The 20,419-nt window shown below is 45.9% G+C and overlaps 1 protein-coding gene and 1 long non-coding RNA gene across 7 annotated transcripts in view; one reads left to right on the top strand and one right to left on the bottom strand.

The window, feature by feature from the left end:
* The window catches only part of LOC123382356, a 58,473-nt gene that overhangs the window by 4,512 nt on the left and 33,542 nt on the right, over window positions 1-20,419 (top strand). The window lies entirely within an intron of this gene.
* The window catches only part of PLCG2 (phospholipase C gamma 2), a 187,636-nt gene continuing 184,978 nt past the window's right edge, over window positions 17,762-20,419 (bottom strand). For all 6 annotated transcript variants that reach the window (XM_045046652.1, XM_023245864.2, XM_019820120.3 and 3 more), the window contains 2 exons: window positions 19,467-19,651; window positions 17,762-18,096 (listed from right to left, as the gene is read on the bottom strand). In XM_045046652.1, coding sequence (XP_044902587.1) covers window positions 18,054-18,096; window positions 19,467-19,651 — 228 coding nt within the window. In that variant the 3' untranslated portion in view covers window positions 17,762-18,053. The remainder of the gene's footprint in view (window positions 18,097-19,466; window positions 19,652-20,419) is intronic.

Raw genomic sequence — 20,419 nt, 5'->3', positions numbered from 1 at the left:
TCGGAATACATTCACTTTTTAGTTTTAAACATAACTGTACAAATAACACATCAATACATTTTCCTTGTAAAAATTCAAAACACTGCAGGTAAAGGCAAAGAACCCTTTTACCAACGTAGCCCAGATTCTGTATGTGTGTAGATTGGTGTAGGAAATAGGGCTCTAGTATTCATTTTTCTCCGTACTGTGGTCTTGTAGCCGGATGGTCGCACAGAGTCCTGACACCGAGGCTTTTACTTCCAGGAAGTAACTTCATCTGTGCCGGCCCTGCTCAGTTGGGTTCGTACCCAAAGAACGGAGCCTTGAACACCATGTGGCATAGTTTTTTTTTTTTTATATATATATATCTGTTTTCTATTTCTTTTTTTTTTTTAATTTTTTTTTTCAATGTTTATTTATTTTTGGGACAGAGAGAGACAGAGCATGAACGGGGGAGGGGCAGAGAGAGAGGGAGACACAGAATCGGAAACAGGCTCCAGGCTCTGAGCCATCAGCCCAGAGCCTGACTCGGGGCTCGAACTCCCGGACCGCGAGATCGTGACCTGGCTGAAGTCGGACGCTTAACCGACTGCGCCACCCAGGCACCCCTGTTTTCTATTTCTTTGTCTCCCATATATGGTAACACACAAACATGCAGTCTGATTAAGTGGTCTCATGTTGCAAGGTCGTGAGAGATGCCGTCATGTACAAGTATAGCCAGGCTGCCTTGAGGTGGGGTTTTCCCCCTCCCCCCCTCGTTAGCAGGGGACCCTACCACAGTCTCATGCCCCAGATTTCCTTCGGTTTTTTGTGTTTCTTATGAAACAGTATACATTCCTTATTTCCTGACATAGGTGTGCTGGCATATTATATGATAACTACATGTCACAGTTTGGCCAGGACAGCTCCAAGTTTATGCCTGTAGCCTTAGCCTCATTTTTAATAGTGCCCTCTTTCACTTTCAAATACGTCCCATTTTGTACAATAAATGAAAAGGTCACTCTGTATATGACATTAAAATCATATAAAGGATTAAGTATTTCCCCCATAATATAGGTATTAGAAGTTATTGTGAAGTGGTTTTAAAGGGAAAAAAATCATTTTGCACACATATAGTAGAATCTGGTCAGAAATCCTAAATTCTGAGTATGCAGCAATATTCTGCCAATCTTGAGAAATTCTAGTATAAAATTACCTGGCTGGAGGAAATTTTATGTATATGTGTTTGTCAGTGATCCTTTGATATAGCTTGCTGCAAAACACATATACTGGTGGAAGAGAAGGTAATCTGACATGTGGGAGTATAAAAGCTAACACCGGCACTGTATTTCACTGAGTACTGGGAATTAAAAAAGACAGCCATGATGTAAAGTCTATTTGAAGGAATTCCTCTACACTACAGGCAAAATAAAGTGCATCTCAGTAAAAATTGGTCAAGTCAGGGGGCGCCTGGGTGGCTCATTTGGTTGAGCGTCGAACTTTAGCTCAGGTCATGATCTCGCGGTTTGTGAGTTTGAACCCCGCGTCGGGCTCTGTGCTGACAGCTCAGAGCCTAGAGCCTGCTTCGGATTCTGTGTCTCTCTTTCTCTCTCTGCCCCTTCCCGACTCTCTCTTTCTTTCTCTGTCTCAAAAATAAATAAACGTTAAAAATATTTTTAAAAACTGGTCATGTAGCAAACCATAATACGTTTGAAAAAATTCCTCTGCCAGTAGCCTTTGTGCATGTAGAAAAATAAGTATTTCAGTAAATATTGGTACAAATTATGCAGCCCAGTGATACACTTGAAAAAATTCCAGTATCAACCTTGGGAATGCAGTAAAACAAACTATTTTGCAAAATACTCTAGGATTCAAGCAACAAGGAAAACATTTCAGTGAATTCAACTGGAACTTGGTATTTCAGTAAATAGAACAACATGATTCCAAAAACGTTTGTGAAATGTATTGTTTTACTATTCATTTTCTCAAAACCTGAAAAGCCATCTGCACTGCCTGAGTATAGGTAATTCTCATTGTTGGCCCATCACTACATTAGTAGCAGGGTCAATAATACCTTCAAACGATGCATTGTCCTTCTTGATATGATGGTTATTACATCAGTGATTCCACCATCGCAGACTCGGGAAATGATAAACCAAGTCCTGCTCGGGCCAGTGCCGTAGGGATGGAAGTGTTCAGAGCAGATGGAAAGGCTGCCCCAGCCTCTCCCCAGGTGTGGGAAGTGCTCTTGGTCTCTATCTCATCAGAACTTCACTCCCTACCTGTGCTTGTGCTATATCTACCTCTCCCGCCTCCCTGCCGAAGTCGCCAGCATGACTCACAGGGAGAGGTATGGGAGCTGGGAGGTCAAACACCGAGATTGCCTTTCTGCGCCCCACCCTGGGTACACACTTTGGGGTGTAACCAGGCTCCAAGGTAGAGGCTTCAGCATATCAGCTTGTCTTTGTTTTACAGACCATTGACATCGATGTAGATTTCTGGATACCATGGTGGCATGGAATGGGTCTTATTTATGACCATCAAATGAAAACGCTATACCTGATTGTTTTTAGGACCGGCATAGCATTCATGGTGCACAAACACTACCCTGCTGCCATAGCCATGGCCTTAGTGATACTTACTCAGTTTTCCACGTGGCCAGTTTATCAAACCGCACAGCTGTGAATGCTCTTAGGCACATCTCCAAATGAGTCTCGACGGTAGACACCCAGAAGTGCAACTGGTAATGTTAATACATTCTACTGTGTCAGACGTGCACTTCGCTGCTCATTTCAAAAATTACTTCAGGGGCACCTGGGTGGCTTAGTCAGTTGAACGTCCGACTTCGGCCCGGGTCATGGATCTCATGGTTCGTGGGTTCAAGACTGCTTCGGATTCTCTGTCTTCCTCTGTCTCTGACCTTCCCCTGCTCCCCTCTGTGTGTCTCTTTCTCAAAAATAAACATAAAAAAATTTTTTTTTAATTCAACTCTTCATTTAGGCTCAGGTCATGATCTTGGAGTTCATGAGTTTGAGCCCCGGGCTCCTGCACTGACAGCACGGAGCCTGCTTGGGATTCTCTCCTGCGTGCGCTCGCTTTCTCTCTCTCTCTCTCTCTCTCTCTCTCTCTCTCTCTCTCTCTCTCTCTCTCTCTGCCTCTCCCCTACTCACATGTGCTCTCGCTCTTAAATAAATAAACTTAAAAACCTCAGAGTAGCTGAAAAAACGGGTTTGTTCTCCTGTTGCAGAGTCCAGAAGTCAGCAGGTCTAAGGTGTGACATCAGGGACCAGGTGCCATCTTTCCACACTGTTAGGCCTTCGTTCTGACAATTCTTGCTGAGAAGGTGCGGTATTTCTAGGTGTCCTTACAGGCAAGAAGAGGGAAATAAGTGAGGTCAAAGGGAACGCCAGGTGCTTCCGTTCCTCAAAGCCTATGCTGTGGCTTCTTCTCACACCTGGCAGCCAGAACAGAGATCCGTAGCTACGCCTGGACTGACGCTGGCAGGTGTGGGAGGCAGGGGGCGGGGATGGCCGGCCCTGAAGTTCATTTGTTTCCTGAAGTGGCTGCACAAATTTATCCTGCCACCGGAGTCCCTAGCTTCCTGACACCATTGCCAGAATTTTCTCACGTCTCAATTTTTGCCACTCCGAGGAGTAAAGAAAAATGGCTCATCACTTTTTTGATTTTACACTTCTGTGATGACTGTTAAAGATAGCATCTTGTCAGGGATTTGTTAGATGGTTGGGTTTTCCAGGGGAATTGCATGGTCCTAGTTTTTCCTCACTTCTCTGTCAGGTTGCTCATCTTTGTATGGGTTTGTGGGATGCATTGGGGGATCTGTTTGACCAGATGAACACGGACGGGTTCTTGAACACTTGTCTTTTTCTTTCCTTTGTCTTCCTTTTGTCCATAGTATTTTTCTTTCTTTTTTAAAAAGTTTATTTATTTTGAGAGAGAGAGAGAACACAGGAGGGGCAGAGAGAGAGAGAGAGAGAGAGAAAATCCCAAGCAGGCTCTGCACTGTCAGCATGGAGCCTGATGTAGGGCTCGAACTCATGAACTGTGAGGTTGAACTAGGGAAGAGGTGAACAACATTAGGGAGAGATCAGGAACTTTCAGGGAGGCAGCCTGCAGCTGCAAGCAGAGGCGGAAGAAGCTTTGAGGTTTGGGGGGAAAAAAAAGGATAATCACATCCCACACCTGCCTGGGCTATGTTGCATGCATGGAGTCTCACAAACTTTGTGATAAGGTCCCAATAAAAAGTCAGGGACAAAATTCCTCAGTGGCTACCCAGTCGGGACGCCCCCTCACTCTTGAGAGCTTTATACTTCCCTCAGTAAACGCTATCGCTGTAGTCTCTGTTGTCCACAAGATTCATTCTTCGTCTCCGTGAAGGACCAGCGTCCTCCCACCTTCCTGTAACAAGATCATGACCTTAGCCAAAAGCAAGAGTCAGACGCTTAATGGACTGCGTGACCCAGGTGTTCCAGTTACATAGTACTTTTAATTTTGATGTTAAAATAATCCATCTTTTTGGCTGTTTTTTTTTTTTTTTTTGATAAGTGTTTGTGAAACTCCCAATGTGGAGGGGAAAAAATTATTAAATTTTTTAAATGTTTATTTTTGAGAGAGAGAGCAAGGTGGGGGGGGGGGGGCAGGAGAGAGGGAAACACAGAATCCACAGCAGGTTCCAGGCTCTGAGCTGTCAGCACAGAGCCCGACATGGGGCTCAAACTCATGAACCATGAGATCATGACCTGAGCTGAAGTCGGAGGCTTAACCGACTCAGCCACCCAGGCGCCCCTCCATGTGACTTTTGAAAGAAGCTTATAAAGTTCTGTGAAAATGCCCCCTTCAGCTTTGTCTTCTCCCACAAACATAGGTGCTCCACTTGGAGGCACCTGCAGCCCTGCCCGGACCCAGGGTTCTTAGGGGCTGCTGACATATATCCTCCCTTCCTGGGTACTCAGGGGGCAGCGGGTGTACCTTCCATTAGATCCGTGAAGACTGGAGTGGGTAGTTGTAAATAAATGCCTGTGGCTTTTGATGTGAACCCTTAAAAAAATCCCAAGTACAAGTGGACCCCTAGGGTTCAAACTCAGATTGTTAAAGGGTCAACTGTAGTTCTCTGAACGTTCCCCCCAGCCCCCGCTCCACCCCCCATGGCTTGGTCAATATTTGTAAATGTGCTTAAACGAAAGCTGTATTCTCTGGGTGCAAAGTTCAGAGTGTGTTTGTAGGAGCTTATGTGTGCACTTGATCAACCTTGTGAACTTGTGTTCAGAACCTCTTTGTCCTTTGTTACCTTGAGCTATAGTTTTCTCAAGAGAGGACTTTTTCTCCCTAACTATAACTGTGAACTTGTTTTTCCTCCCCTAATCTGCTTTATACTTTTCAGAGCTATGTTGTGAGAAGCATCAAAGTTTTTGTCTATAGCAGTTTGTTGGGGGTAGTATTGTTACCATATACAATGTTACTGTTATTGGTCCCTACCTTGCACTGTAATTATCTGATACTAACAAAGCTACTCCAGCTGTGTTTTTTATGAGAATTTGCCTGGTACATCTTTTTATATAACCTTATTTTTCTTTTCTTGTTTTTGAAAATAAAATTGAAAAGAAATGAGAGAATAATATATATTGATGCACAATAAACAAACCTTTTTAAAAATTTTTTAAAGAGTGGGGAAGAGTTTTATTCGAGCCCAAGTTAGGACAGCTTCCTGGGATACACAATCTTCACAAAGAGTATGCTCCAGGGAACATTTGGTGTAGGGTTCTATATGTTTTGTTTGGTTTTACACAAAGAGTTACAAATCATCATGAGGAAGGACATTTCAGAAAGGTACAGACTTTATCTTAGGTTTTCAGTATGTGAAAGGCTGTACCACTTTAATCTTATGGGAACCAGGGAGGTTCGTGTGGGTGGTTTTTTAGCTTTATATTTGGAATGCTTTATTTTTGTTTATTATTATTCTTTAAGGAAGCAGATCTACAACCTGTGCTCTGAGCAGAAATAGAGCCCATGCTTTGAGGTTTTGCTGAGTCATTTGGACTCTGGTAAATGTTAGAGCACAGCTTCCCTGGGCCCAGGAGCTGGGAAACGTTAAAAGTTGAAAATTTCCTTTTTCATATAATGGTGTTTTCTCACTACCCAGAATTATTAGCTGCTAACATTCTGTACTACTGCTTTTAGTTTTCATCTCCCTTGGTCTCCCTCCCTCCCTCCCTCCCTCCCTCCCTCCCTCCCTCCGATTCCTCTCCCCTCCCCCACCCCATCCTTTTCCTGGCTCTCTCCTTTATTTTTCATTATTACTTATTCTTCTATTTAAGTGGTTAGCCATGTATCCAGTTTTGGTAGAACAAGCGCACTTTTACATTTGTGCCAAACAGAGCAACACTTTCAGTGTTTCAAACAGAAATAAAATATATAACAGAGCTAAAACTTTGCCTGTCGCTGTCCTATCACCTTTGCCTTCCCCACTAACTCCATCTTCATTTTGACTGAAAAAAATTTTTTTTTTTAATTTTTTTTTTTTTAACATTTATTTATTTTCTGGGACAGAGAGAGACAGAGCATGAACGGGGGAGGGGCAGAGAGAGAGGGAGACACAGAATCGGAAACAGGCTCCAGGCTCCGAGCCATCAGCCCAGAGCCTGACGCGGGGCTCGAACTCACGGACCGCAAGATTGTGACCTGGCTGAAGTCGGACGCTTAACCGACTGCGCCACCCAGGCACCCCTGAAAAAAATTTTTTTAATTTAATGTTTATTTCGAGAGAGAGACAGAGCATGAGCAGGGGAGGCACAGAAAGAGAGAGGGAGACACAGAATCTGAAGCAGGCTCCAGCCTCTGGTAGGTCAGCACAGAGCCTGATGCGGGGCTCGAACTCATGAACCGTCAAATTATGACCTGAACCAAAATCAGACACTCAACTGACTGAGCCACCCGGGCACCCTGTGGTGGGATTCTCGCACAGACAGTCAGGACACTGAGGCTTTTCTTTCCAGAAAGCAACTTTATTCGTGCTGGCACTGCTCCTTGGGTTCGTACCCAAAGAACTGAGCTCCAAAGGCCACGTGGTGTAGGTTTGTTTTTTTTAAAATATATTTTCTACTTCTTTGTCTCCCGTGTGTGGTAATACATAAAAACATGTGGTCTGATTAAGTAGTCTCATGTTACAAGGTCGTGAGGGAAGTATCCTGTTCTGTGTGTAGTTTTAAAACTTCATTTAGGGGCGCCTGGGTGGCGCAGTCGGTCAAGTGTCCGACTTCAGCCAGGTCACGATCTCGCGGTCCGTGAGTTCGAGCCCCGCGTCGGGCTCTGGGCTGATGGCTCGGAGCCTGGAGCCTGTTTCCGATTCTGTGTCTCCCTCTCTCTCTGCCCCTCCCCCGTTCATGCTCTGTCTCTCTCTGTCCCAAAAATAAATAAACGTTGAAAAAAAAAAATTTAAAACTTCATTTAAATGGTATCAGTGGATGTGCTTTGCTCTGCATTCTGCTTTCTTCAAACAATAGTGTGCAAATGTGTCCATGTTCTGTTTATGTGTTATACCCCATTCTGTTTCATCCGCTTATTCTAGCCCATCTTACAAATATCCTACGGTTTCCTGTGTGTCCTTCTACTAATTTCTGTTATTCCGTTTTGTTCCTTTGCTACATTTGTGTTTCTAGCTTCTTTCACTCAACTTGTGGTTGTGTGATCCACCCGTGTTGCTACATGTTGTCATAGCTCAGTTATTTGTCACCAGTGTATGCGCTCCATGTGTAAACACACACGGCTCACCAATTCCGCAGCAGATGGGCAGTGGGACTCATCTGTTTTTGACTCTTGTGAATGACAGTACTGTGGACGCTCTGGAACATGCCTTTTGGTAGGTATGTGTTTAGGAGTAGAGTTGCTGGGTCATCGGGTATGCGTGTGGTTAACGTGGCAGAGAGGGTCAGATGTCTTTATAAAATGTGATTTTGTCCCACGCAACAAGCACTGTACCATTTGCTCTATGTTCTTGCCAACAGTTGGTAGTGTTAACAGCTTTTTAAATTTTTGCCACTCTAATAATTGTGTAGTGGTATTTTATTGTGGTTTTAATTTATGTGTTCTTATGAATAATGAGTGCATGTCTTTTTATATACTTACCAGTCATTTGATTTTTTTTTTTTAATGTTTATTTTTGAGGGGGAGGGGTGGAGAGAGAGAGAGAGAGAGAGGGAGCGCATAAGCGGGGAAAAACAGAGGGACAGAGACACAGAATCTGAAGCAGGCTCCAGGCTGTCAGCACAGAGCCCGACGTAGGCCTCGAACTCACACTTAGGAGCTGTGAGATCGTGACGTGAGCTGAAGTCAGACGCCTAATCGACTGAGCCACCCAGGCCTTCCTGCTTATCAGCCATTTGGTTATACTCTTGTAAGTTGCTCATTCATGAAACCTGCCCATTTTTTTTTTTTTTCCTAATGAATTATCTTTTTCTTACTGGTTTGGAGGGATGGAATCCTCTTGTGACTGAGGTTCTTTGTCAGTTGTGTTATTGCAAATACCGTCTTCTGTCCTGTGGCTGCCCTTTCTGCTTTCCTGATTGCATCTCCGGATGAACACTGGTTGTCAACTTCAGTGGAGACTAATTCAGTGGTCTTCCTTGAGGGTTGGTGCTTTGGCTGCTTTGCCAAAGCGGCTTTTCCCTCTCCAAGGCTGTGAATACCTTCTAGAAATGTTATTGTTTTATCTTTTACTTTTTTTTTAAGTTTATTTACTTAGAGAGCACTCAAGCAGGGGAAGGGCAGAGAGAAGGAGAGAGAGAATCCCACGTAGGCCCTGCGTGCAGTGCAGAGCCGGATTCGGGGCTCCGTCCCATGAACTGTGAGATCAGGACCTGAGCTGAAATCAAGAGTCCGATGCTCAACCGACCAAGCCACCCGGGCTCTTCTTAAGCTTCACATTTTCATCTATCGTCTTAATTAGACTTGATTTTTGTGTGTGGTATCAGGTGGGCGGGTCAGGTTTCACGTCCATTGGTGGTGCTAAATAAACTTGCTTAATCGATACAAACGTGGAAAAACTGGTTGATATCCATAGGCAGTGAGCACTTGAATCTCCCCTGGACGTAATTTGCACGGCTGTGGACAACATTCATCTGAGCTGCAATGCGAAGTGTGGAGTCGGGTGACCTGGCCATCTGATAGCTTATGTCTGTATCGTTCTTTGAATTCTTAGAATCGGTAGCAACACTGGTTTCCTTGTTAACTTATGAGTTAGATAGATTTTTGCCATGTGTTCATTTTATATTTTTATGAGAGTTGTATCAACAAAAGATACGTTAGCAGTTCTTTGACTTTGCTTTTTGCTACTCCTTGTTCATCTTCTAAAGACTTTTTTTAATGTTTATTTTTGAGACAATGCGAGACACAGAGTGCAAGCAGTGGAGGGGCCGACAGAGGGAGGCACAGAATCCGAAGCGGGCTCCGGGCTCTGAGCTGTCAGCACAGAGCCCGACGCGGGGCTCGAACTCACGCACTGTGAGATCATGACCTGAGCTGAAGTCGGACGCTTAACCGACCGAGCCACTCAGGCGCCCCTCCTTATTCATCTTCTAAATGCAGTGGAGGGAGGAGTCATCATAGTGGAGAAGAAGGAGGCCTGAAGTTCCCTCGTCCCTCAAACACAGCAATACTGAGTATTAGAATTCCAGGAATCTGGGCTGCAGAGTGACAGAAACATCTCCAGGGGCCCACGGGGACAACTTGGTGGGCCATAGGTGTGGGATTGCAAACTGGGAGAGATAAAATGTGTGGCATAGGCTCTGGTGGGGGGGATCCTCTTCTGTGGAGGGACAAAAGGAAGAGAAAGAGAGGCTGTGGAAGTGTAGCACTGTATTTGTCCAAGAGAAAAACCTCTCTGGGCCACGGACCTGAGAACGGAAAAAAATGGAGACAGAACCAATTTCTAGCTTGTTAAACGGCCTCAGGAGTGATGAATCAGGGTTGTGGGACTTACTCTGGACTGGGGCCCAGTAAAATCATGCCATCAAAGTCTTGGCGTGCTGATGTTACCTTATCTAGTTATTAGTTTGTTTGATGTCTTCCTCCACTAGAATTAAGATTCACGAGGGCAGAGACCTTGTCTGTCCTTACGGCCCCTTGTTTCTCAAGTGTGCCAATACCAGGAGGCACAGAGAACTCCCTTCACAGTCAACACAAACAGGCCAACACCATGACATATCAGAGTGAAACTGGCAAAATACAAAGGTAAAGAGAGAATTCTGAAAGCAGCTAGGGACAAACGGGCCTTAACCTACAAGGGAGACACATAAGGGTAGTAGCAGACCTGTCCACTGAAAGTTGGCAGTCCAGAAGGGAGTGGCAAGAAATAGTCAATGTGCTGAATAGGAAAAATACGCAGCCAAGAATCCCTTATCCAGCAAGGCTGTCATTCAGAATAGGAGAGAGAAGGGTTTTCCCAAACAAAAAGTCAAGGAGTTCATGACCACTAAACCAGCCCTGCAGGAGATCCTAAGGGGGACTCTGTGAGTGGAACCCTGCAAGGGACCAGAGACATCACCACAAGCACGAGAAAGAATGAAACCTGCAGATAACACGATGACCCTAAATCCATATCGTTCAATAATCACTCTGAATGAAAATGGACTAAATGCTCCAACCAAAAGACACAGGGTATCAGAATGGATAGAAAACCAAGATCCATCTATATGCTGTCAACAAGAGACTCATTTTAGACCTGAGAACACCTGCAGATTGAAAGTGAGGGGATGCGGAACCATCTATCATGTTACTAGATGTCAAAAGAAAGCTGGAGCAGCCATACTTATATCAAACGAGATTTTAAACCAAAGACTATAACAAGAGATGAAGAAGGGCATTATATCATAATTAAGGGGTCTATCCATCAAGAAGAACAGTTGTAAATGTTTATGCCCCGACTTGAAAGAACCCGAATGTATAAATCAACTAATCACAAACATAAGCAATTTTACTGATAACAATACAGTAATTGTAGGAGAATTTAATACAGCGATGGACAGATCATCTAGGCAGAAAATCAATAAAGAAACAATGGCCTTGAATGATACACCGGACCAGATGGACTTGACAGATATATTCAGAACTTTTCATCCAAAAGCAGCAGAATACACATTCTTCTCGAGTGCACATGGAACAATCTCAAAAATAGATCACATACTGAGTTGCAAAACAGCCCTCAATAAATATAAAAGAATTAAGGTCATACCATGCATATTTTCAGATCACAATGCTGTGAAACTTGAAACCAACCAGAAATCAAGAAAAATTTTGTAAAGCCTCCAAATGCATGGAGGTTAAAGAACATCCTGCTAAAGAATGAATGGGTCAACCAGGCAATTAAAGAAGAAATTGAAAAACATATGGAAGCAAATGACAATGAAAACACAACAGCCTAAACCAGCATTTGATCCTGTCAATAGATGCAGAAAAAGCCCAAACCCTTTGGGACGCAGCAAAAGAAAAACCAACAAATAATCCATTGAAGAAATGGGCAGAAGACATGAATAGACCCTTTTCCAAAGTAGACATCCAGATGGCCAACAGACACATGAAATGATGCTCATCGTCACTCCTCATTGAGGAAATACAAATCAAAACCACACTGAGACACCACCTGACGCCGGTCAGAGTAGCTAAATCAGGAGACTGTAGATGTTGGAGAGGATGTGGAGAAACGGAAACCCTCTTGGACTGTGGGCGGGAATGCAAACTGGTGTAGCCGCTCTGGAAAACAGTGTGGAGGTTCCTCAAAAAATTAAAAATAGTGCTCATAGTGGGTCATAGGGTAATTCTACTAGGAATTTATCCAAAGGATACAGGAGTTCTGATTCCTAGGGGCACATGTACCCCAATGTTTCTAGCAGCACTTTCAACAATAGCCAAATTATGGGAAGAGCCCACATGTCCATCACCTGATGAATGGATGAAGAAGATGTGGTTTATATATACAATGGAATACTACTTGGCAATGAGAAATAATGAAATCTTGCCATTTGCAACAATGTGGATGGAACTGGAGGGTATTATGCTAAGTGAAATAAGTCAGAGAAAGACAGATATTGTATGTGTCACTCATATGGAATCTGAGAAAGTTAACAGTAGACAGGGAAGGGAAAGGAAAAAAATAGTTTCAAACAGAGAGGGAAGCAAACCATAAGAGATTCTTTACACAGAACAAACAGGGTTGATGGGGGGCGGGGAGAGGGGGAAATGGGTGATGGGCATTGAGGAGGGCCCTTGTGGGGATGAGCACTGCGTGTTGTCTGTAAGCAATGAATCATGGGAATCTAGTCCCCAAACCAAGAGCACATTGTATACATTGTATGTTAGCTAGCTTAGCAATAAATTGTATTTTAAAAATAAATAAAGTAGGCCAAATCAAAAGTTCTTTAAAAAAATTTTTTTTCAACGTTTATTTATTTTTGGGACAGAGAGAGACAGAGCATGAACGGGGGAGGGGCAGAGAGAGAGGGAAACACAGAATCGGAAACAGGCTCCAGGCTCCGAGCCATCAGCCCAGAGCCCGACGCGGGGCTCGAACTCAGGGACCGCGAGATCGTGACCTGGCTGAAGTCGGACGCTTAACCCACTGTGCCACCCAGGCGCCCCTCAAAAGTTCTTTTAAAAAGAAAAAAAAAATGCGGGGGTTTGTCCTAGGCTGTTCTGAAGTTTTTGGATGAGTGTGACTAATGCAATCAGTGGCTAAGGGTTGGGAGTAGGACAATTTTAGGATATACAACATGGTATCCTATGCACCATGCATCCTTGGCAAGAAAATAGAATGACTGATAATTCTAACGTGCCCTGTCACTTAGTTTAGAAGTACAGGTGCTTATACAGGTGCTCATTGTCCCTTTAACACCAAATATTCTTCCAAAGACTGACAAATTAGAGACTGGTCATGTATTGTATAAACTTGGGTTTTTACATGGAGTGATTTTTTGCTGTAAGGAAGATAGATCAGTAACCTAGAGAAAAGTGTAACAGTTTAGAAAAACACATTTTAAAAAAATGATCATTGTACCTATCTCATGGCTGAAGTGTTTACTGTATTATAGGGGAGGAGAAAAGTGAATAGAATTAAGAAAAAAAAAAAAAGTCCTGAGCAGATTGCTGTATTCACTTAGACCAAAGTTTTATTTTTTAAAAATGCAATACAGCCATTTAATTTTCACATTAACAATAGCCAGTATTTGCGTGACTCATTCACATGATTTATGTACACACAAGCACACACTGTTTATATAAAAAATAAATTATGCTTTAATAATGAAAAACAAGTTTACAAATGTAGCTTTTAAAAGCCTACTGGAAAATAAGAAATGTGGAAATTTTTGAGAGACAGGGTCACTGAAGTAGGGTCTCTTTGAGCAGAAAATATTTCAGAAAGGAAAGGGCCTGAGACAAATCTTTAAATGTTTTTCAAATCCCAGTTTTGTCATTCTGCATATTTCTTAATCTATTTAACTTTCCGTTGGCCAGGGTGTGGCTTTTTAGGATTGTCTGAAAAAAGTTAGCGGTCACCCAAGTTGAAAGTTAACTTCATTCACTTAAAAGTTAAAAGTACTTAGGCCCCCTTTAGCCATCCTTCTTCGTTCTGAGTGCAATGTGTCATTTAGTGGCCTTAGATCAAGCATCTTAAAATTGATGGCTCAGAGACCTCTCCAGTGAATTTTGTAAATCTGAGTATCCCCCTGCACATTTCTACACTGTTGGCTAAAATTGTCCATCATAAATAGTTGGAAAGGATCTGAGTTGCCAATGGATTGTAGATACTGCATCTTTACGTAAAATGGTTACATTCCTCTAAGTTTAGAGGCTCTAAATATAGTAGTTGATAGGTACTGTCACCCGTTCAAAAAAATCACATGAATAAGGCAATTTTTAACGGTAGGAAACACCATACTTTTTCCTTTTACTCCTTGAACTTGCATTTTCATTCTATTTCCCTTCAACATTTAAAAAAAAAATTTTTAATGTTTTCTTTTTTTGGGACTTATTTTTGAGACAGAGCATGAACAGGGGAGGGGCAGAGAGAGAGGGAGACACAGAATGGGAAGCAGGCCCTAGGCTCCAACCGTCAGCCCAGAGCCCGACACGGGGCTCGAACCCACGGACAGCGAGATGGTGACCTGAGCTGAAGTTGGACGCTTAAGTGACTGAGCCACCCAGGTGCCCCTCAACATTTTAGCCTAATGAGATATACATGTAAACATACGTATACTTTTTTTTAAAGTATGCCCAGCACAGAACCTAATGTGGGCTTGAACTTGTGACCCTGATGATATCAAGACCTGAGCTGAGATCAAGAGTTGGATGCTTAACCGACTGAGCACCTGGGCTCCCCTAATGATTTCTTTTATGTTGGTTGTTTGCATATTTGTAACAAAGTTAGATAATATCCTATAGTCATAAGGCTCTGTGTATTTGAAACTTTCTTCTGGATTGAACTTGATCAATAAACAACGTACAAATTTTAGTAAATTATTACACTTAGTAAAATTTCATTGGCAATGTGTCACTTAATGTTGAAAGCTTTGCCTCCCACCCGAGTCATTTCGTTCCTGCACAGATGAGTGTTACCTTTGTTAGAATGGCCACAATATCCATTCTGTTCCCCCTTACCAATTTTATATATGGAAGTCGTGGCAATCCTTTTTTTTTTTTTATTTTATTTATTTTTTTTTTAAATTTTTTTTTCAACGTTTATTTATTTTTGGGACAGAGAGAGACAGAGCATGAACGGGGGAGGGTCAGAGAAAGAGGGAGACACAGAATCGGAAACAGGCTCCAGGCTCTGAGCCATCAGCCCAGAGCCCGACGCGGGGCTCGAACTCACGGACCGCGAGATCGTGACCTGGCTGAAGTCGGACGCTTAACCGACTGCGCCACCCAGGCGCCCCGTGGCGATCCTTTTTTGCATAGATAAGGAGACAGGGAACAGAAGGGGATTTGTGGTAGCATGATAACTGAATTCTTCCAAGTCCTTTGGAATTACATGCGAAAATACCCAAGAAATCTTGGGTGTTCCTTTAAATTTATTGAAATGAAAGAATTGAGAGCCACCCGAATCACAGAAGGATTCGTACCCTATTGTTAAGAGGCTTTCACTTTCCGAACACTCGTATTTTGAATTTTCTACCTTGAGTCATGCTCTACCGTTTAAGACTGTGGGGAAAGAGAGGTTTTCTTTTGTGAGGAGAGAAAAAGACATCTTCTGAGTCAGATGAGTCATAAGAAAGAGCAGAATAGGAAGGTAAGGATCTGAAAATTGATCCCCTAAAACTATTTGAGCCTGTGTATGTCTTGGAAAGCTTGGTAGACATTTGGGGGGTAAGGCCAGCCCAGCGTCAAGACCATTGGCCTTGGGGGCTTAAATTTAGATTTTATTTCCCTAAGTCTTTAAAGTACATCAATTATTAGATTCTGTCGCTGGCTGCCTTCTAGATGGCCCTCAAATGTGTTGCACTGTGCACTAGCTCCCATGAAATATCCCTTCGCAAAAGGGCTCAGAGATCTAATTTGGGAAGTGTGATATTCTACACCCCTCTTAACTGTGCACGCTAGAATATCCAGGTTTCGCAGCAGAGAAGTGATTTAACTTCATACCGCCTGAGCGTCCCCAGCTCTAATGATGTAACCAGCATATCCCCCCTTTATCTTTCCACGCAACAGAACTGCCCCTCTAAGTAAACGATAAACCCAGAGACATGGTCAAACAGCCAGCACACGTGCGCACTCGTGGTTCGGGTCTGTCCTGCTGCCGCTGTCTCTCCGGATGCTCCTGTCGCTGCTCTGCTCAGCCTGCACTGGCTGTACTGACTCCATGACCGGCCAGCCCCAGTCTTGGCTGGATAGTTTATCCTTAGATTATGTGGCATCTGGGCAGATGAGGGGAAGAGCAGTGATGTCACCTGTGCCCTTCCCTTCTCTGTGTCTTTCCTGTGAGAATCCTAGTATCGCCTCTCTCAGTGAGATTTATGTGTTACTCTGTTAAGGAAAGAAGGGGGAAGCCAAAGCAAATGCTCTCTAACGGTGCATCCAAGTCACGGTAGTGCTTAGGAGGAGATGGTTTGAGGGAAAGAGTTCTTCCCAGCATCGTTTATAGCATATCCCTCACTTCATGTGGCTGCTTTCTGTCTCTGGGTGTGGCTGGGTATGGGTTTTACCCGGCAGCAGCTGAAAAGATGCTTTGTTTCTTCCTTCTGGGCCGCCCGGTCTTCATTTCTTTGACACTAGCAGAAAAGCCATCTTAAGCAGAAAGGGGATCGAGACTTTAAACTGGAGTGACGTGGAAAGGTTTATGTCTTTTACTCACCCCCGAGCTAAAAAAGGGGGACATGATGGAGGCACAAGGGACCTGGAGGTAGGGGTAGGGGTGCGATAATTAGGCTCCAGTGGCCACCTGGCCAATGGCTAACGGAGAAAGGTCACAGAGTCTGAAAATTCCTTCCCTGTAGCACTGAGCTCAGTGCCTTTGCAACTCCCCTTTATTCAACGTTGCTTGGACCATTTGCCACCATCAGGAATATTCTCCGCCCAGTTGCTGACTGCCAAATAATTCCGCAACTCCGGTTGGAGGAATCACAGGGTCATGTTGCGAGATAACCGCCCCACCCCTTCAGACTGCTGTCACCTATGCTCCTGGCTTCGGGGAAGGTACAACGTATGTCTTGGAGGAGCTCACAGAGATGTTCCATGCGAGCAGTCACCATGGCTTTCCCCCCACCTCTAGAAATTTTTTTTTTTACATTGTAGCCCTGACCTTGGGGACAGTGCTTGGTATACTGAAGTGCTGGAAAGCTTTCGTGGGATGAAGGCATAGGGTCTTTTGATGAGACAGAGCCTGGCTGGTTTTAATGTACTTCCCAGCAAGAATACTTGCCTGCTGAGCCTGAATGGGCTTCAAGGACCCAGCTCCAACCTGTAAATCCACCAGGCTCACTGCTCCTGTGTCCTCTCCTGACACATTATTCTTTCTTGCAATTGCCTTTCGCCCCAGTCTGACCAAGTTGTGACTTGACTGAGTCATACTGTCCACCTCGACACTATCTTTGTCTTTAAAATGCCGTTTTAAATCATCACACTGTACAAATCATTCGATTGTCTATCAAGATGTAGAGGAGTGTCCTCGTGTCCCAGGTGGGTCTGCCTCTTTGGGGATGACTGTGTGTAGGATTTTCTGTAGTTTCCTACAGCTTAAGATTTAGCTCGTGGCTCCACAAAGTGGAACAACACAGAGAGCTGAATTCTGATCACGTGTTAAAAATCGGTAGCCCATGGAGAGCTGCAGCCAGCTCGTGAGTGGGCAGAGCAGGGGTGAGTAAGAAGCCGGCCGAGCCTACAGTGGGTCTCTGGTCTCTCCATCAGCTTTCTAAATCAAAGGGGCCCCCACCCCGGTAACGCCAGTCCCAAAGCAAGTGTCCACCACGGACTGGAGCTCGTTCTAACGAACGGAGACCGCACGCCCCAGCCACCTCTCCGGTACGGCAGCGGGCCTGTCGCGAGCACTGCGGCTTTGGTGCTGAGCTGACTCAGCTGACCTGGGGCAGAGAAGCCGGGCAGAGGTGCAGCGGGGCGAGGGCCACTAGTGGGGCCCAGGGGAAGGCCGAACCGTTTGCCTTTTAGTTACAGTCCTTTTCCGAATCTAATGAATTCGTTCCTTACGTATCGGGCTCATCTTCCTCGGAAGTCAATTACTTGGGTCCTTAGAGGCTGGACAAGGGTCCTGCTCACTGTACAGGTTGAGCACAGAAGGTCTAACGGATCGAGATTTTCACCGCTTTTATTCAAGGAGGTTGGGAACACGAGAGGCCAAAAAACGAGGAAACACGTTTTTACGATCCTCTATAGAAAATATAAGTTAAGAAATTGTCCAAGATGAAGAAAGGAGCAGGAAGTCACCCCAGCTCGTGCCAGGTGGGTCTTCAAAAGTGTCCTCTTGACTCCAGGCTTGACGAGACATCGCAGATTAGCAAGTCCCCGGGGTCTGAAGAGAGGACATTCTCCTACACGTGAGCACACGCGGGCACGACACCCTTACACGAGTGCCCCAGCGTCTATGAGTAAAACCTACTGTTGCTAACTCTCTTCTCTCTTAACCTGAAACAAAACAGATTTCACAGTCATCTGTTAGGCTCAGATACAGGCCATGTGTGGAACAGTGTAACCTTTGTCCACGCCCTGCAGGGCATCCGTGGCCTGATGGAACAGGGCTGAGAGGGGGAGAGGGGGGAGAGGGGGATGGGGGGGAGAGAGGGGAGGGGGGACTGGGGGAGAGAGGAAGGGATAGGGGGACTGGGGGGAGAGAGGCAGGGATAGGGGGACTGGGGGGAGAGAGGGAGAGGGGGACGGGGGGGGGGGAGAGGGGGGTGGGACGGGGGGGAGAGGGGAGGGGGGACTGGGGGAGAGGCGGGGAGAGTGGGATGGGGGGAGAGAGGGGAGGGGGGGCTGGGGGAGAGAGGCAGGGATAGGGGGACTGGGGGGAGAGAGGCAGGGATAGGGGGACTGGGGGGAGAGAGGCAGGGATAGGGGGACTGGAGGGAGAGAGGGAGAGGGGGACGGGGGGGGGGGAGAGGGGGGTGGGACGGGGGGAGAGGGGAGGGGGGACTGGGGGAGAGAGGCGGGGAGAGGGGGACTGGGGGGAGAGAGGGAGGAGGGGGAGAGGGGCTTGCCGGCAAGACAGGAACGTCTCTGAAACTGGCCTTCCTCACTAGCATTGTGCTGGGGCCGCAGTGCTGGTGGAGTAACAAATATGGGGAAGGAGTCTGTGCGCTGGTTCCCCTTAGAGGCTGTTCCTGGCACTTGCTTCTGGATGGGTCTCTGTTGAGCAGGACTGCCAGGCACACTGCAGGACACTAGGCACACCTGGCCGCCTCCCAGCCCATCTGTAGCACAACCCGAAGCCTCCCCTGGGGATGGGGGTGGGATTCTGCCCCAGTGCAGAACCAGTGGGTGGACGGTGCGAACTTCATAAGGTTCTTTATTTAGAAGGTAGTGGTCACAGTTAATTTTCACTATTAGAGCGACGTCTCCTCCTAGCGGTGACAATTTGACTTAGGGAAGGTGCAGAGGCGTAAGATAATTACTATAAGTGAATTTATACGGCAAAGATCCGGAGGGTCGAGGGACCAAAGGATTTCTTTCTTCCTTTCTTTCTTTTTTTGAATGTCTATTTATTTTATGAGAGCGTGCGAGCGGGAGAGGGGCGGAGAGAGGGGGAGACACAGCATCTGAAGCAGGCTCCAGGATCCCCCCGAGCTGTCAGCACAGAGCCCGACACGGGGCTCGAACGAACCGTGAGATCGTGATCTGAGCCGAAGTGGGACGCTTCACCACTTAACTGACTGAGCCACCCAGGCGCCCCCAAAGGGACTTCTAACGGTGGGGGTGGGAGGGGGCTTTCCTGAAGTCTGACCCCCCCCACCCCGCGTGCCCTGGGGATGTGCGGGGGGGGGGAGCGGCTGGCCTACCTCCGGTTGCACTTCTCCTGGTACAGCTGGAGCTGGTTCTCGTTGACGTTGAACTCTTTGACGAGGGCATCCCGGTTGGCATTGCGCAGATTCTGGTGTGTGTCGTACAGGAACAGCTGGTTGTTCAGCTCTTCCTGCCGCCTTCGCAGCTGGCGGCAGGAGGAGTAGAGTTCCTCTTCACTCTCCTGGGGGGAAGGAGCACACAGCGATGGGGTGGGGCTCCGCATCTTAACCGCGGGCCGAGAGGGAGCAGGAGGCACAGAAGGTTTGCAGCTGGGATTATCCCAGAAAAACACAGGGCCCATTTTCACCAAAGATAAAACTCACAATCATTTATTCCAGGGGAAGCAAGCAGTTTGAAAAACGCTTGTTCACGAGGAAGGGTGGCTTTGCTGTGAAACGCGGAGTAGTAACTTACACTGGCCCCCGATCCCAGGGCAGGTACATCTGTGCATTCTGCATGGGCTCCTGGTCCCTACCTGAACGCAAAGGGTCTGAGTCGCTGCGTGCCTGACATGGAACACAGCAGGGAAGGGGGAGAGCCGCCTAAGGGAAGTGGGAGCCAGCACATCACTGAAGCCCTTAAAAAGCGAGGTCATGGGGCGCCTGGGTGGCTCATTGAATTAAGCGTCCGACTTCAGCTCAGGTCATGATCTCGCGGTCCGTGAGTTCGAGCCCCGCATCGGGCTCTGGGCTGACTGCTCGGAGCCTGGAGCCTGTTTCGGATTCTGTGTCTCCCTCTCTCTCTGACCCTCCCCCGTTCATGCTCTCTGTCTGTCTCAAAAATGGATAAATGTTAAAAAAAAAAAAAAAAGGCAAGGTCACACACTACAACACGATGGAACCCTGAAAACGTTAAAGAAGCCGGTTCCAAAAGACCACAGCCCTTGATTCCATTTAAATGAAGTGTCCAGAATGGGTAAATTCATAGAGACAGAAAAGGGGTGGTTGCC

Source organism: Felis catus, chromosome E2 (genome assembly GCF_018350175.1).
Source record: "Felis catus isolate Fca126 chromosome E2, F.catus_Fca126_mat1.0, whole genome shotgun sequence".
NCBI lineage: Eukaryota > Metazoa > Chordata > Mammalia > Carnivora > Felidae > Felis > Felis catus.
This window is presented reverse-complemented; position numbering and strand designations above follow the sequence as displayed.